Source organism: Orcinus orca, chromosome 2 (genome assembly GCF_937001465.1).
Source record: "Orcinus orca chromosome 2, mOrcOrc1.1, whole genome shotgun sequence".
Lineage (NCBI taxonomy): Eukaryota > Metazoa > Chordata > Mammalia > Artiodactyla > Delphinidae > Orcinus > Orcinus orca.
The window spans coordinates 8,414,221-8,433,030 of NC_064560.1; the positions used below are offsets into that span (position 1 = coordinate 8,414,221).

Genomic DNA, 18,810 nt, shown 5'->3' on the forward strand with positions numbered 1-18,810 from the left:
GAGGTATTTTTCGGAAAGCCCAATGCTTTGCAAGCAGAGGGAGACCCAGGAGGCAGAGATTTCCCTGGCTTCTTATGATTGAAACCAGATAACTTTTCACTGCAAGGAGAAAACAATAACCAGAAATTGTCACCTTTTGAACGAGCGGCAGAACACTTGAGCTTAAAATGGTGAGAAAGATCCGCTTGGAAGCCCCCTACACAGTGGGAGACCTTCCCTCTGTTTCTCCTGGACTTAGTCGTTGACATACGTGGTTGCCGGGAATCACTTCGATGTTGGCATAATTCAAATCTGTTTTGTTAATTTCGAATCTGTGCTTCCTAATGTGGGCTAATTTGAATGCATGCATTTCCCAATCTAAGAAGAGAGGGGTTGCTATGGAAATTAATTACATAAATAACATTACAAGGAAGGAGGGAGAGGTTTACCTGCTAAGACGGTGTATTCAATCATTTCTGTGGTATACATTTTCCTATAATCGAATAGGGTGCCAAATACAAATATTGTCTTTTGTTCGTTAAAACACGATTTCAAGAACTTTTTGGCAGCCCTCTGATTAAGAAGTGTCACTGTGGGCATTTGAATGTAATAAAACCTTGTTTCTTTAAATATATGCTATTAAGACTTCCTACTAATTCAGATAGGCCTTTCTCCCCCAATTAGCCTAAATATCTGAGCTATTGTATTTACTTCCATTAGAAACAAAAGTAGAAAATATGTTTACTCTTCAAATGTTTATGGCGTTCTTAGTCTAGGGCACTGCAGTAGGTGCTTTTAGGGAGAGAAAATAAAGACCCCCGAAGACCCCTGTCTATAATCTGGTACAGGAGATTCAGAAGCACCCCTACCCCGGGGATGCTGTCCCCTCTGCATCTCTCCCAGGTGGAGACTGCTTACTCGCGTGCCCCATGTATCGTAGATTGGGCAGCCTGGTTGATATTCTCCCTGGACCTTAACCCTCCCTCCTCCTTATCTCTCCTCCTCTTCTCAGTTGGGGCTAGGATGGAGCCTTTCCATCAGCACACCTCTGCATCTTCCTTCCCCTCACTCCCAGGTCCTGCTGCCATCTTGGATAACTTCACCATCCACATGAGAGATCCCGTGACCCCCTAGCTAGAGTGTCCAGACCTCATCCTCACTGGCTTTCATCTCCACTACACTTCAACCCCACACCGTTGACCACACGTCCTGCTCGCTGCCAACATTTGACGCTCCACCATTATATTCTCAGTTGCCCCTTTTCCCCGGCATCTCCTTGCCAACCCCACTGATATATCCATTCCCTGGTCTCCATAGATTTGCCCGAGTCTAAGCCATTTTCTGGCTTCACGTGCTTCCCAGATATGGGTGGAAAGGAAGGGTGGGTGAAGAAAGCTGTAATTTCATCCCAGGGGGCATCTTCACCACCACCTTCAATGCTTTATATCCTGTCCTTCTGCCAAACCTGTCCGGCGAACTCCTAACCGTACACCAGCCCTCCCATCGGGTGTCTCCACCCCAGACGAGGAGCTGCCAGGTGCCCTGGAGAAAACACCCGCCCTATGGCCGCTGCCGCCACAAGCACGCAGCCCCGCTCCTACTCGGCATCCTGCGCTCTCGTCTGCTGCCTTCCTGTTCCTGTTCTCCTCTGGGCACTTCCAGACGTTCCCGCATTCTCCACGCCCTTCACCACTGAGTTCATTGAGGCGTCAGGAGCGATGAGGACCCACCTTGATCCCTTCTAAGTCCACCCCTGTCTTCCCCTCCTCTGGGTTCAGAGGAGGAAGCTTTCCTCCTGGTCCCGGTCGAGGGTAACCCCCCATCCCTCTCCCGAATGCCGACCCTCCCCCAGTTCCTCTGGTACATGGTTCCTTAGACTGTCCCCCCATCCTCCCTGGATCCCCACTGGCCGCCTCCCCCATCCCCATCCTTCCTCCCCCCAAGCCCACCGCCAGGCCTGGCGTTTGGAGACTGTCATCTGTGGCCACCCTCCCCACGCCCTTGACGACGGCCTCCAGGGACTCTTTCCTCACCTCTTTCCTGGCCCTTCGTCTGCACTCGGGGCTGTGGGTCCCACCACTTGCGCCTGCATAAGACCACGCTTCCGGCTCCTTCCTGGTCTCCCGTGCCTCAACCTCCCTTCAGACCCGGGGGTCCTCTCTGTGCTTGGCCAGTGCTCTGTTCACTCGAAAACTTCTCCCTGGTCACTGATTTTTCTCTTGTCGTTTTAATGACCACATATATGTTTGTGCCCCTCGAACCTGCATCTTCCTCCAGGACCCCTTCCCTGAACCAAAGGCTTCTATGTTGAAATACCCGCCAGCTGTCCCCATGTGAGGACTCCGCAAACACCCCGAACTCAACGTGTTCCAAGCCACACCTGATGCATCTCGCAGCTCCCCTCACACACCTTCCTCCTGTATTCACCGGGTCATGGGATTCTCCAGCACTGCTAGTTCCTGATCTGTTCCCCGTCACCCCTTCATCTTCACTAGCGCTGGCCCCGATTCCCGCAATGGTGTCGATTCCTGAAAGGCATCCCGTGCTCCCACCCCCTCACGTCCACCCGCCCCTTGCTGCCCTGCATCTCTTCCTGCACAATTGGATTGTTGATGTTTGTACACTAGGCCCCTCGGATCCACAGGCCTGGATACCACACCTGTAGTATACCTGTGGATATACCACACCTGTAGGTATAACCAGCTGCCAATCAAAAGTATTTGAAAAAGAATTCCAGGAAGTTCCCAAAAGCGACACTTCAATTTGCCAAGTGCAGGCACCTACTGACATAGCATCGACGTGGTATTAGGTATAATAAGTCATCCAGAAATGATTCAAAGTATACAGGAGGATGTGCATAGTTTGTATGCATATAATACACATTGTATATACGGAACTCGAGCATCCGTGGATTTTGGTACCATGGGGGTCCTGGGGCCCATGCCCCACAGAGACCAGGGGATGACTGTTGATGACTTTTTTCCCTTCTTCCATATTACTATTTCCTTAGGATACATTTCTAGGAATAGGATTACCAGTCCCAAGGAAGAACAGTTTCATGTCTCATTATATAGAACCATCTTATTTCCCAAAAGGGTTTTGCCAATTTATGCCAACAGTCATACTTGAATGCGTCAAATTCACAGAATGTTATCCATCTTAAGTATTAGCGTAATTGTTTTTCTAATTTAGTAGGTATAAAGTGTTTTGCAACTTGGGGGCTTACAAATTATTTGAACATGTTTTGCTAAGTGTACTTTTTCCATTTATCGGTGGAGGCTTGAAGTTGCTCTTTCATTTGGGATGAGCTCTTCCTATCGTGGTAGATTTAGTGCAGCTAGCTCTGCTCATTCAAATGAAATGTTTATTTTTTATTCAATAGAAATGTTACAGCTTTGTGTAGTTGAATCTGTCAACATTTTCCTCTGTCCTTTCTTTTTAAAAGAAACCTTCAAAATGTTAAAATTATCAATGTTTTAACTACCAAGGAGGCAGTGCAACGTGACCGCATAGCAGGCCTTGACCTTGAGGGGAGCAGGTTGAAAAGTGCTCAGGAACGATGTGTGAAGTAGAAATGGCAACCGTAGCGCTGCGTGCACCATCACACGCTGTGCGGCTTTACTGAGATAACTGTCATAGCACGTGACTCCAGTTTCCTTTGTGCTTATTAGGGAGCTCTTTCCTAGGAGCTGCTAGTACAAGATGCAAGAGGTTGACTCAAAGTAGGATTGGAACTTTCACTAACACCCAACTGCACTGCCTCTATTTTGAGTGCCGATCGACTCAGCAGGAATCACCACGAGACCATCATCTTTTTGCGTAATTTTCCATTTGATTTTGAGTTAGCAGAAAAGTGAAATATGTTGATACACTTGCAGAATTCTGTCATGGGGCCAATGGACCCCTAGGAAGCATTTTCTGCTCTGCCCGTAAGACACATACACATGGACGTGGAGCCATTAGAAAGAGCAGTTTCCGTAGAACTACTTAATATCTGTAACCAGTTTCATTTGGAAGCACAGGACATGGTATGTAGGATGGACCCTGCCAAGCTCCATCTTCACCAAAGGAACGCCATATGGATTTTGAGAATATCCACTGCAGAACTGACATCTTTTAGAAGTACACTCTTTTTTTTTTTTTCCTTCTTGGGGTTATATTCCTTTTTCAGATCTGCATATTTTCTTTGTTAAAATATTTAACAATATTTCACATTTTCTTTCAGTCTTCACAGAAAAATACTGCACTGCTAATCACGTGGATAAACTTCCTGGCCCAAGAGACTGGGTTCAGATTCTACAGGATCAAATCAAACTGGCCAGAAGAAGGTTAAAAAGAGGCTCAGGTATGAATCAGCTGCAAGAAAATAATTGCAGAAGTGCTTTATCGAGTTTTTAGATGATACAAAGTACAGTTCTTTGCTCTCAGCTACTTCATTGTCTTTTGTCTTTTAAAGGAGAAGCTTTATATAATGTGCTTTGGTTTTGTATCTTAAAATCTTAGTCAAATGATTTTGAAATTCACCTTAAGATTAAACAGTGAAAATTACGTCAGGCCATTTACTTTAAATAGTACAAATGAAAAAGATTGCTAATCTCACTGGTGGTCTTATGTATGAAATGAGGTCTCTCTTTTGTGATTTGTTTCTACTGCCTATTGATTTTTATTTGTTTGGACCTCCATGACCTCATAAAAAGTACTAGTTGCTTAAGGTTAAAAAAAAAGAAGATTCTGTGGAAATATATTTAATTGCATGGAAAGGTGTTCTTACTGTACTGAGTGAATAAAATAAATTATAAATTAAAACACACACACACACACACACACACACACACACACACACAATAATCATCTTACCAGAAACACCATGTAAAGTAGAAAGAGATTTTTAAGTCAGATATTTACTTTTTTCTTTTTTTTCTTTCAATCTGGGCTTGGTGGTTCTGGGATCATTCTTCCAGGAAAGGTGAACACCAGGTGAATTATGACTATTTAGAGATGGTCATTTGAAATCTCGTTCTCCCCAAAGTGACGGTGGGACAATTTACCAATGAAGAATCCTTTTGAGGTCAGTTTTCTGCCATTATGTAGGAATAACCACCCCTAGGAGGCCACAAGCCTCTAGATATTATTTTTAAAAAACAAAACAAAAAACAACCGATCAAACCTCAGGCCCCCTGGCCTGCTAAGAGCCTTCTGTGCTTCTGTGGCTGTGGTGTGAGAGTTTGGGAGACAGGTTTCAGATGCTTGAATGTCGCACTCTGGGGGTCCATAGAACAGCAGTACAAACTTGTGAGACTGTCTGTAACACAGCCTCTTACTTGAACTTTCACTGTGAGTAGGAGTAACCGTGACCAAGCCTGCGGAAGAGCCCAGCCACCAGCCCCGGGGAGGAGAGCTCCGGGCTCAGGCTGGGAGTGCCTTGACTCAACAAGACGCAGAGCACCGAGGGACCGAGTGGTTTTTCAGGGTGAAAAACCTTACAGTTCTATAAAAGTAGCTAGCAAGACGCTACCCTATCCAGCTATAACTGGATGAGGTTTTTTTTTATTAAAAATCTCCCCTCCCTCCTTTTTTAACCTTTTGACTTCTTTTACACTTAACTGATGCTCTTTTTATAAAGAGCAATGGACTACTAAGATTTTTAACTGGTAACCAAATGGATTATTGCATTAGGTAACAAGTCGCATCAGAGTCAGTAGATCTGGTTTCCAAGGCTCACGTCCGCTCTTCACCAGCTCTGGACCTTGGACAAGTCACTCCATACTTCTCATCTCGGGTCCCCATCACGAACTGGACATAGACGTACAGCCTGCCTCAGAGCTGTCCTGAGGCTCCAGACGCGGGTTGTACATGAACGTCTTTATCAGTGAAGCTAGTGTACCTCTCGGAAGATGTCTTTGCGCGCAGCCATGCTTGGCGGCATGGAGGTCACTGAGGCAGCCACACGTCGTGTCCTCGGTCAGGGGACCAGCCAGCCTGCTGTGCTGGGGCAGCCGCTTTGCTCCTGTTGTCCCGGCATGATTATCAGTGATGCCCCTTTCACTCTCAAAGGCTTTCAGTCTTGGGCAGTAAATCATGTGCTTATCCTCCCCCTGGGTCTCCCAGTTTTCACTGCTGTCTTCTGCACCCCCAAATCATCGCAAATCAACACAGCGTGGTGCAGTGGAGAGAACAGGTCTGCTTTCCTGGCTCTGATCTGCCATTTACAATTTCCTGGGAACCTGGACTAATTACTCAACCTCTCTGAGCCTCGGTTTCTCCATTTATATAACGAGGCTGATACATACCTCCGGGTGTTTTCAGAGTTAAAATTAGATAATGTAAGTATTGCCACCGATAGACAGCTGACATGTAATAATGCTCAAGAAATGCCCACGACCTTATCCTCCTTCCCTTTGCTAACCAAAACCAAAACAAAGCAAACAAAGCAAACAAAGTTCCTTTCTCCTCTGACACTGTTGGTCAGATTTCTTCCAAAAGGGCCTGCATTCCCTGAGTCTGCCTCCCCACCCAGTTCACTTTAGAATCCAGGGCATTTTGCCCCTGACCTCACTCCTCCGGATCATCAGATTTCACTTGTTTATATTAACACTCAGAGTTGACCTCCGTATTGATTGTTACCCTTTCAAATCACATCCTTCTTGAAACTGTCTTCCTCCAGGCTCTGTGATTTCATTCTCCTTGTTTCTCCTCCAATTTCCCTGTCAGTGCCTTGGGTCTCCTTCCCCACCTCTTTCTCCTCTGCCTGTCTCCTAAACCCGGGTCCTGGTTTCCATCTTTGGTGCTTCTTCTCGTTCCCGTTGTGCGTCCTCCCACGTGACTTGCTCTGTCCCATCATCGGGGGCTCCCCAGTGTGCAGCTCCAGGCTCGGCCACGTCCTGGGACCCGAGCCTCCACTCCCTGAGCCTCTGCTAATGAGGTCCGGTCATGCCCCGCCCCAGATTAAATACTTCTGGCTTCCTGTCCGCCCAGATAAAAACCCTTCTACATACCCCCCAGCACAGCGCGCACGGTCCTTCACCTCCTGCCATCGCCCGGTGCGCCCCTGGGCCACACCAGACCCTGCCCCGCCCCACCCCGTCTGAAGTCGGCGGGCCTCCCACACCCAGGCTTCCCCTCCGCCTGGAAGCACGCAGCATCTCACAGGCGGCCTCGGCACTTTGATCTTCTGCCACCTGAATAGTGACAGGGACACACCCGTTTCCTCCCCGAGATCCTTAGGAGCAGAGGCTGCATGTTTCTGTCCTAAGCATTGAGAACACTGTGTGACACAGTGTGGACACGCCAGGATATCTGTTGAATGGACCAGCGAATGGGAATGAAGGGACAGCTGTCCACAGCAAAAAGGTCTCAGTTCATCGCGGTCACGTGAGATCCTGGAGAATATTCCAGCAGTTTCTGACTGGAGGTTCAGAGGCTTCCTCATCCCCCATCCCCAGAACCCGCGGGGTGGCCACGTGCTGGGTACGCCACTCGCCTGGCCATCCCTGGGTGCCCCGTCCTTCGTCCTCAGGCCCTTTCTCTCACTTCTCTGTCCCCGTCCTCTGAGGCCTCTTCACTCCTGATCGCCTCTTCTCCCAGCTCCCCCAAAGGTTCAGAGTCTCGGGTCAAGGCGCCCAGACCTCACTCTGGGTGGCTTCACTGAGAAACACCTGGGAAGATCACCCTCCTGCTGGCGGCTCTCTTAACTCTTCTTAGGCTAAAGGTCCCCTGCCTCTGCCTGGAGACACCTCACAAAGGCCCCTTTGTGACTCTGCCCCCTTAGATTTCAGGCTCCAGGGAAAGCACTTAGATTTCAGGCTCCAGCACCCGTGAGTAACCCCTCATTAAGCAAGCACTGGAGTCCTGCTGGGTGCGTGTCTCCTCAGCTTTACTTTCAAGTATAAGCTGAGCGGTGTCCTTGCTAGTTAAGTATTAAGTTGGTCTTATGTTGCCTAGGTTCTGCGTTAGCAACCCTGATGGTTCTGAGTATGTGAGAACTTGTACCTACCTGTTGCTATTCAGACCAAGTTGTCAAACCCAAAAAACAAAGACACTAAATACAGTATCAGAGAGATCTAAGATTTGTCATAGTGAAGAGACTGAAATGTAATACTCAGTCCAAAGGAAAGGCAAAGGGTCAGAGTGGCCAGGATCCATCCACCAGCTGCCCTGTGGTCCCCGCGCCTTGGCCCCAGCTGCACCACTAGCTTCTAGCAAATCTGCACTTGCTTCCTCTACCTAGGACCTCTTCCTGCAACACAGGGGGTGGCGGCAGGACGTGGAGCTCCGTCCTGAGCTCCTTGGGAGCTTGAGGGAAAAGGACGGCATAAATTCAGGATCCGGATGTTACTGATTGAGGAGCTTTGGAGACAACCCAGAGGAAGCAGGAAGAGGGCTTGGTGTCCCAGAACCTGTGCCTCTAGCTGAGGAGAGTGAATAACAGTCTCTAAAGGAGCTGAAAAGTTTCCATTTGAAGAGTCACCTTTTTTTTTTTTTTTTTTGCGGTACGCGGGCCTCTCACTGTTGTGGCCTCTCCCGTTGCGGAGCACAGGCTCCGGACGGATGCGCAGGCTCAGTGGCCATGGCTCACGGGCCCAGCCGCTCCGCGGCATGTGGGATCGTCCCAGACCGGGGCACGAACCCATGTCCCCTGCATCGGCAGGTGGACTCTCAACCACTGCGCCACCAGGGAAGCCCTGAAGAGCCACCTTTGAAGGTGGAAGACATACACGTAGGGAGCGGAGTGTTGGGCGTATACTGAGTATATTGGAGAAGACTGTTCTCAGAGACACAGGAGCAGCTCTGCTGCCAGAGGCCACATGACTAGAAGAGCAAGTTCTGTTGCAATGTTGTTCCCCTTCTGTATGTATTTTATACATAAACACACCTTTTTTTTTTTCTGTGGTCAGATGCTGAGACCGGTTATTATCATAAGTTCTGGTCTCCACTCCCTTCCCCACAGCATACACATGCACACAGTGGGGACCTTCCTCCACGTTCCTGTCTCTCTTTCCCCCAAATAGACTGGCCAGTGAGCACGTTTCTTAACCATCTCAGGGTTTGGATCAGTAATTTGTGTGCCTGTGGGTACAGAATGGGGTGCAGTCTCCCCCCCGCCTCCTGTGGAGCGTCTCGCCCGCTCAGATGATCGTGTACCCAGAATGGGGTGCAGTCCCCCCCCCGCCTCCTGTGGAGCGTCTCACCCGCTCAGATGATCGGGTACCCAGAATGGGGTGCAGTCTCCCCCCCGCCTCCTGTGGGGCATCTCACCCGCTCAGATGATCGGGTACCCTGTTCTGGAGTCGTCCTCTCATTTGATCGAGGATGCTTCCACTCTGACACCGGGTTTAGATTCTCTGCCTAGAGAGTTGTGGTTGGCACCTTGGCAGGTTTCCCCAGCCTGTCTAGCAGGTTCCATCAGCGTCTGAGAAGGGGAGGGTGGCTGAAGGACAAAGCTAACCCTGACACACAGACCACACAGGAGCAAGATGACAGCACACCCACAGTGACCTGCCAAATAGGCTTCGTCTCCCAATTGTGTCAAATCCTGTCCCACCTCTTTCTCCCCAAGCGGCACAGAAGTGGGATCCCAGCAAACCGGAACTGGAGCCGCACGCGTTACTGTCGTCATGCGGATGAGAACTGAGGGGCCGGGGACAGTGCTATTGCTTGCTCTTTTTTTGTCTCCTTTTCGGTCTAAATGACAATACGGCGTCTCATGGATATTCCACAGCTTCAGTCTTATTCATCATATCTGGCTCACTTCCTGGAATAAGGTACGGACTCTACCTGGGCAAGTAATCAATTCGCTGCTAAAGGCAGCCGGCGAAGCCTCCAGAAAAAGGAAGTGCCCGTCACACGTCTGAAAGGTGGTTCTGCGAATCCAAATAGAGATTCATTTGGGGCTCTCACCACATGTAATGCATTTTTTTTCGATAACTGAAATGATTCCTTTTCTGGTGTGCATTTTTATCATTTTCATTAGATCATTTCCTCAGTGCAAAAATCGCAATTTTTAAATTTGTGCTGGATCTAAGAGCAAAGCTGTCACTGCTATTAAAATTTTATTGGACTTGCTTCATCTTTCCCGAATTTCACAACTTGCCCGTCACCAGAGAAGAAAGATTGTGAGCTTGTTGTTACAGACAGATGTTAGAATCACATTTAAGTTAACAGTCATGTTCTTAATCCACAACACTTGGCCCTGTTTGTGCAGCGGGCAGCTACTCATTTATACATAATCCTTTACAGATTTGGGGTTGTGTATGTTTGGTTCTTAGTAAAGCACATAATTGCACAGGCCTGTTTTTTTTTAAAGTGAGGAGAGCTGAATTACAAAGGGAAGATCGACTTACACCCAGAACTGATTTTTGTCATCACTAAATGAAAAGCTGCTTTTCATGGAAGGTAGAGAAAGTTACTAAAGTGTCAAATGAACTAAAACTTGAAGTTTTACAATTGCAGCTTATAGTGATGCCTGTGATTTATATTTGGACTATACATAGCGAGCGAAGAGGTCAAGCCCGGGCATTAACCTGAGTCAAACCCTTGGTACGTCTTAACATCTGTTTGTCTCCGTTGCCTCATTTCTTAAAATGGGCATAAGATAGACCTGCCTTGTAGGGGTTGCCAAGGGTCAGCTGACACAATGCATATAATAACTGCTCAGGAGGTGGTATTCAGTAAATGGTGATGCCTATCATAGCTATTATTATTATTATTACTGAAGAATCTTTTAAATCTTCTGGTTCCTTTAGCCGAGATGCCTAGTCCAGCTTTTTTTTCTCCAATGAATCACATCCTGGGATTGATGATAAATCCAGTATTGCATGTCCCGTGCATAACTGTTCTAAAGAATCTTATTTTATGTACTATATGTATCAGAATAGTGTACACTGGCATGTGATATAAAAAAGAAAAATCGTCGGAAATAATGCAGCCAGCTATCTAAGTGTTACACCAACTAAAACAATAAATAAACCTTGAACAGTGAAAATAAATAAATAAATCCCAATGAAAGAACTACGGTGTACTTCATCTTCCTATTCAAGTTCACTTAAGCCAATCAGAAGAGAATAATATCTTCTAAATATAAAAATAACATGTTTGTTATTTTTTAAATATATAAGAAAAATGTAAAAACTCAAAGAACAAAATTTTAAATACCCATAAGCTTTTCATCCAGAGAGAAACACTTAACATTTTAGTATGTCCTGTGTTTTGTCCATAAACCTATTTATAGAATTCTAACCTTACCATTTATCCCATCACTTGACTGGAATGCTTTATGCAGTATTAAACATTCATCTACAACATAATTTTTAGTGGTTGCTGTTTTTTGAATTTTATTTTTTTTATACAGCAGGTTCTAATTAGTTATCTATTTTATGCATACTAGTGTATATATGTCAATCCCAATCTCCCAATTCGTACCATTTGTTCTCTACATCTGTGTCTCTATTTCTGCCTTGCAAACCGGTTCATCTGTACCATTTTTCTAGATCCCACCTATATGCGTTAATGTGCGATATTTGTTTTTCTCTTTCTGACTTACTTCACTGTAAGTCAGTGTATGTATGTATGACAGTAAGTCTGTATGACAGTCTCTAGGTCCATCCATGTCTCTACAAATAACCCAATTTCATTCCCTTTTATGGCTGAGTAATATTCCATTGTATATATGTGCCACATCTTCTTTATCCATTCGTCTGTCAATGGGCATTTAGGTTGCTTCCGTGACCTGGCCATTGTAAATAGTGCTGCAGTGAACATTGGGGTGCACGTGTCTTTTATGGTTTTCTCAGGGTGTATGCCCAGGAGTGGGATTGCTGGATCATGGCTGCTGCTTCTCTCCAGCCAAAACTTGTCTTGACTACTCTGTCTCGGTGTTTTTGTGGTGGATTTAGCAGGTGAGGGTCTTTCACCGTGGCCGTCGTGGGGCAGTCTGAGGGCAGGATGGTGGAGGGGTGAACCAGGGGAAATCTCTGAACGTCTCCATCCATCTCTGAACCCTGATTGCGTTTAAAGCCATGGCAGTCAAAACAAGAACACACCATTAGTTTGCTTCCCAGCAACTCAGCATTACAACGTGTTACACGGGGCAGCCCTCACCTGACTGGCCTCACGGACACATGTGCAGGAAACTTCCCAGGGGGCGGCAGCCCTGGGACAGAGGGAGCAGGGCCAGAATTATCCCAGCAGCCGTGGAATGTTCTGGCCTGTCCACAGCACGTTGGGGAAACTGACAAGCCCAACACTTATCAGGAAACGTACGGGCACCTTCTTTTTTGTACTTGCTGGAAGGTTTTCTGTGACGGAAGGATCTACCTTTGGAAAACTCTTCAGGAGATTGAAATATATCAGAGAAGAGCAAAGTTTTGCATTTTAAAGCACAGAAGGGACAAATCATTTGAAGAAATGCTTACTCCTTCTGATTTTATTCATGACTAAATTAATGCCGATTTCAGATTGAATTTCCAGTCATCTCCAAAGAAAGGTTCGTTCCCAAGCTGTCCTAAGCCTGCCCCACTAGAATGGCTCTGAGGATGACAAGTAAAATTCTACCATAGGAATTCCCTGACCTCCATGCCTTCGACGATCCTGTTTAAACAATTCACGCCAGATTCTGGGTGGATACTTAAGCCTATATAAATAAGCGCAAATGAACTGAAATCATCAATGACTGATAGAATAAGTTTCCTGAGATATAAAAAATGTTAATAGAGGAAAATGGATTTTATATCATCATTTTAAAAATATTTAAATCATGGTGCTAAAATCTCTAATGTGAACTGGCTGAAGCTGAGAAGGGAAAAGAAAGGTGAAAACTATCATGTGCGCTGGAGCTTTTAAATTGTATTACCTTATTCGGCAGAATGAATGAGCTCCCTGAAACTAATGACATTTGTGTTTCATGTTTGTAACCAGCAGAGGCAGCTGACGGTGATGAACGGCTGGACTGCGTTTCTCTACCCCCAACAGGTAAAACACATTTCCCTTTTCATCACCTGCTGGAAAATACAGCCCGTGAGAATATTTGCATGGAAAATGTTTTTAACATCAGAGAGGCAGATGCTTGAGCAAACTGCTTCTGTAAGAGGCCCAACCCCTAGTAATCAGAGGAGCTCAATGCCCTGCATTCAGAGAGATTTTGCACATTGAATATGAAAAGCTACCGTTTTTTCACATTCTGTTTCATCTGCCTGATAACCTCAGAACAGCAAGTCCTAAGAACTTAGTGTCACAACGTTTTGCCTCCCCAAGCCCTGGGACATTAAAAAAAATATTTTAACATGAAATGACATTTCTGTTTAGATCAGGGATCATCCATTTTATGATGAAATTCACATGCGCTCTGGCCTCACTCACCTCCCTCGCAAAAACCTTTGCGAGGCAGTGTCATTGCGCTTCCTATAATGGGCACCCGATGAATACTGTGTTTTAAGTGACAGATTGAATGTGCTCGATCCATCTAGCCTGGGTGGCACATTCCTCACGCTGTAACCCGATCAGCTGAATACACCATCTCACTGCCACACCTGCTGCAGGGTTAAGCCATAGACTTAATTCCAACTTCTTATTTGACTCTCAAGTAATCCTTCCGACCCCGGGCTCCTCCCTCTGCATCGGTTCTCACCCGAGAGCCCGAGGGACAGGTGTCTGATCAGTGAGCCATGTGACCAACCCTCAGTTGGTCTCAAGACTCTTTATTCACTTCCCTCAAAATACCTGAAGGTTCTCTAACAACCAAACCCAGACACACCGCCCCCACCCCCCCCGCAAAAAAAAACCCTGTAAATGAAAAAGCTCAACTCAGTGTTTTCTCTCCATTTGGGGTGGTAAGTTTTAAGTTAGGTCTAGCAAGGATGAGAGGAGTCGTGAGTCTGTGTAGGAACTCGGCGAGGCCCGTGTTCACAGACAGCACTTACCCTGAGTTCACGGTATAGCAGAAATGTACGTTAGCGAACTTCAGAGCAGCCAGAAAACTCGGACACGCAAATGATACGGTGCTTTCTCTGTCACTGAGTAGCTAAGCAACAGATCGATGGATAAATAATGAAATGACTGCAGAGGGCAAGAGCAACCGGCTTCTATCACGTTCTCACTGTATATAGTCATTATAGAAATTACAGAAAGGGGAGTTCTTGTTTGGCTATGTTTCCACACTTATGAACCAAGAGAACTGAAATGCATGATCTCTATTGTTCCTTCCCAACCTGTGCTCCTCTGAGTATCAGGACAACTCCTATCAACCTTGTTCTGACCACCCACTCCAGGTAGAGGCATGAAGCATTGCTACTAATGAGGAAACTGTGCCCTTTCGGGAGGCCCTCTGGAGGAACACCTTGCTGTTCTAGTTGTACTTTCCAGGGTTCCTCCCCCATCAGCCCCCATGACCCCAGGACATTTGCACTGCCCGTCCTGGCCACCATCTGACACAGTGGGCTTTTAAGAAGTATTATTATTGGAAAACCACTCCCTTGAAATAATACCTTTGCCTTTTCCTGTCTGAAGATGGAGGCAGAGAGATGTTTCAGATGAGAACATTGACATACAGGATGGTAGAACCACCTCATGGAAGTGAAAAGAATTTCCAGGAATCTGAGAAAGAAGGCGTGTTAGAGATCATCTAGTCCCGTCCCTTCTTTTTATCCAGTCCTTTTATTTTACAGGTAAAAAAGCCTGAGGCCCAGAAACACTAAATGACTTTCTCAAGGTCTCACAGCTGGTTGGTGGCCTGGCCGGAGCCCAGGCCTCTCAGCTCCCAGCCAGTCCACCGCGTAGCTTTCTTACACCTTCTCTGCATGTTTCCTAAAGATCCTAAGAGGTGATGGATGTCCTAATCCCTCTAGGATTCCATCTCAGTGTCACCCCGTCTTCACAGTTAGAGTGTCTGGCGTAAGTCAGCCTGAAGTCCGCTGCAGCTTCAGCTCTCAGGTTCTTCCCAAGAAGACCCTACCCAAGGCCATGAGGCCCTAAGGAGGAAAATAGTAGGACCCCTCCTGCAGTTTTTTTCACTAGACTCCTGATAGATATTTGATACAAATCACTAAACAGCATGATAAATAATACCACTTATCACCTGGAAAATGGGAAGAGACGTCACGGATTGGTGCCCAAATTTTGCAGTAATGGAATTAAACAATCTTGATTAGACTGGCATGTCTCTGGAGTGCCCCTCACATAAAAGCCCAGTCTGGGGCTTCTCTGAACACAGCACCACGACTTAGTCCTCCCCCCTTTTACGTGTCTCCTTAATGAGACCGTCCGAGGGATGAGCTCCACCTTTCTCGTCCATGCAGCTTCTTCCCTGGATTGGAGACTCACTGGCCAGACCTTCCTCATCTGGTCTGTCTGAGCTGGCAACCGTTGGTCCTTTTTAAAGATTTAACAGTGCCTTTATTACCTTATTAAGGTCTTTTTTCTCCTCCCAAATTCATGCGTGTTGGGAAGGGGTGGGACGGGGGAATAAATCCCCAAGTGTTTCGATGAACCAGAACCGACCAGGCCACGGTTACAGTCAGGTGTCAGATGACATTTATCTCAGTCCGTTAACACTTAAGCAAACTTCTGTTTGTCTAGCTTTAACAAAAATGGATACAGATTTTTCGAGTGGAAAAACATATTTTCTTAATTTCTTTTCCCTCGACCCTGTCAGTAAGCGTTTTTGAGCGATGCCAGGAGTCAGCACTGAGTTAGGTTCTGGTGAACAAATCCCACCCTCAGACCAGAGGCAGAGGCTACTACAGCCCAGGGGTGGAGACAGAGCTCTGATAAAGGAGAAAAACCACCATAAGGGAACAATTTTGGGGGGGAAAGAGTACAGAGAATAAAATCAAAACAGTACTGAAATTTAAAGGAGGCTTCTGGATTTGAAATAGAACAGTGCAGAGCGCACCTAGGCTTAGCATTTTTTGCTCATAAATTGGCCTTCTTTTGCACACATTTTAGAAATTAATACAGAAAAGTGTAAGGAAGAAAATGCAAATTACTTTTACCACCCAGAGACAACCATTATTGTTGGGTGTTTTTTCCCAGACTTTTCTCTATATTTTTTTAATTTATATAATGGAGGTCAAATCCATCCAATTTTGTTTCCTAAAGTTTTGTTCTGTTTGGTTTTACCACCTAACAAGCGTTTCCCATTTTATTACAAATCTCCACACACATTATTTTAATAGCTGCACTATATTCCATCTTACAGGCCATATTGTATTTTATTTAGCCATTTTCTACTCCTGGATGATAGATATGAACATACTCTAATAGGAACCCACATTCATGGGTTTTCCTGTAAAAATCATCATTACAGATTTCTAATGACTAAAATTACTCATTCGGCACACCTAAAGCCTTGGCTAAAAAATACTGATTTAGAGGTGAAACACAGACACCTTACCAATGAGGTCCTGCGTCTGGCCATGTCATAGACAAGCGTACAACCCTTCCTTAGAGAAGCGGCCCCCCTTCACTTTCTTGTCTCTGTTGTAGGTCATATATTTGACACCAGGAGAGAAAACACGGAAGACACAGAGACAGCTTTCACTGCCTAGACTTCCCTTTAGCGACACTTCTTAGCGCACGCATCTCCTCCATTGGAATTTCCTCAAAGATCCACTAGCATTTCAGGTTACTGCAAAGTGTGGGCGTTCTGTGAAGCTGACCCGTCACGTTTGAATAGTTTTCATATTCTTTCTTTGTAATGTGTGATAATCAAGCCCCCAATTTGGTCTAAGATTTTTAAAAATCATCTTCAGAGTTGAATTCTCAGCCTTTAAATGTCCAGCATATCACTGGGTTGGTTCAATGTCCATGAAAAAGAAGCAGTTTTATTTTCCCTGTTTTTTTTTTTTTTCTTTTTCAGTGTGAATATGGTATAGAGTTTTGAAGTGTATTTATTTTAATGTAAATTGCTTAGTTGCAGTATAGAGGAGAATGGCTCTTTCCGGACCAAGGAAGCAGTGTTGAAGGCCAAACTTAATTAGAATCTTCAACAGCTTAGAAGATGGAAAAGTTGTTTTGGGAGACAGGACAGCTCTGATCTATTAGATGAAATCATTTGTGGCATCATTTTCTCCCCAGAATAATCATTTGTCACTGATAAGTGCAAACGATACGTAAATTCTTAGGAAAGAAAAATCTTTCACGTAGGCTGTGTCAACACAGTGACAAAATAACTAATTAAAAGGTGAGAAGCTCAAAGTAACCAGCTATCCACATGACACCTGACAACTATTTTAACAGATGGTTTTAGCTGAGTGGTCCAGGGTTGTGGCATCATGTGGCAACTGGCCACAAATGTACTTGATCTTATATACTTCACATGGCTCTGGTACACTTGCCCCCCGCTTTATATAAAACCAACAAGTGAAAATGTGGATTCATTTTAAAGAAATATTTTGGGCATGTGGGTATTTGTTTCACAGAGATATTTGCCTCCAGATTCCTTTCTCTAGTAAGGTGGTGAATTCAAAATGCCTGTTTATTTGGAGGCATTGCATTTACACTTCATTTATTGTATAAAGCAAATTACCGTGAAGTTTTGGCACTTGACCCAAAGGCCAAAAGTTGGCTTGAAAGAACTTTGGACAGTAGAAACACCAGACCCCCGGGGCGTGGGGAGGGGAAACGCTGTGCTACCATTTAACACACGTCCCTGGCACTTATTTTATCAAATCGGAGAGTGTAAGAGCTCAGAGTTACCGTTAGTCCCACTCCCTCGGTTTGTGGTGAGGCAGCTAAGGAGGAATGAGGATCACGGATGCCCAGCGCCGGGCAACAAGCCATCAATGGGCTAGCCAAGCTGGGAACCTCAGTTCCTGACTACCCCATCCCAGGTACCTGTACCATCACGTCACTCGGGGTAGCTAACCCTGGGCTAGGAGGGGAGCTCTAGGGGGAGGCAGTACCCACTAAAGACCAGCTAATCAACCCAAGACCATAGGAGGCATTCCTGTGATGTGACAAAGCTGGTCTAGGCGTGGCTTATGGAATCAATCCACCTGCTAGACAGCTACATCTCATACACGTGTGTCTTTTATCTTCTTTTCGGAGCCTCAAGGAAGGTTCAGATCAATGGTTTCCATCACAGGTTTACCTAGCCTTTTCGATTTCAGGCCAGTTAGTAACCCCTTCCCTGACACCAGCCTCTCTGTTCGTCAAGGAGTCTAATGAAGCATTGTGAACCCAGGCTTTTGTTTTTCTGCAAGATATGTTGTAAAAGTTGTCTTCTGCCTCTCAGAAGGAAGCCTTTCTCAAGGGAATTGAAAAGATTAATTAGTGACCTTTCAACTCTGTTACAGTAAGATGAATACATTGCAAATAAAAGTAGAAACATTTACCTTACAGCTGTGGAATCTGTTAAATATACACCATGAACCTTCAAAGCACTTCCTGCCAAGCCTGGGCGAGAGCTCGAATTTTTCACTACTTGAGGGGTGGGTGGGGATTGTTCGGCTCTCGGATATGTGCAATGGATTCACAGATTGGAAATACACAGCATAAAACTGCAACCGTGAAATCATATTTTATAAATTAAAACTGTGTTTACTTAACTGCGACTACTGTTCAGACTTTATTCAGAAATCCTTTTTATAGGTTTTCTTAGCAAAAAAAAAATTATTCCATACCTATGGATAAGGTCTCAATCTTCTGTATGTATGTTTTATTAATATGTAAATATTTAGATTTTTTTTAAGATTACTATGTTCTTTAAAAAATATTCAACACAAGGCTAGTTGTGAAAATGGTGTATAACACGTGCTGTGATATCAATTTCCAAGACGCCCTTTATGTCTGTTCTGGAAGAATACAATAAATTACTTTAATTGAACGCGCCTGTCTCCT

At 45.4% G+C, this 18,810-nt stretch overlaps 1 protein-coding gene across 8 annotated transcripts in view; it reads left to right on the plus strand.

The window, feature by feature from the left end:
• The window catches only part of BEND7 (BEN domain containing 7), a 76,918-nt gene extending 58,108 nt beyond the window's left edge, over positions 1–18,810 (plus strand). For 2 of the 8 annotated variants that reach the window (XM_033403422.2, XM_033403423.2), the window contains 2 exons: positions 4,205–4,324; positions 12,892–16,778. In XM_033403422.2, coding sequence (XP_033259313.2) covers positions 4,205–4,324; positions 12,892–13,043 — 272 coding nt within the window. In that variant the 3' untranslated portion in view covers positions 13,044–16,778. Of the gene's footprint in view, positions 1–4,204; positions 4,325–12,891; positions 16,779–18,312 lie in introns of those variants that run through there. The other 6 variants (XM_049705610.1, XM_049705611.1, XM_004278582.3 and 3 more) reach the window with 6 other exon arrangements.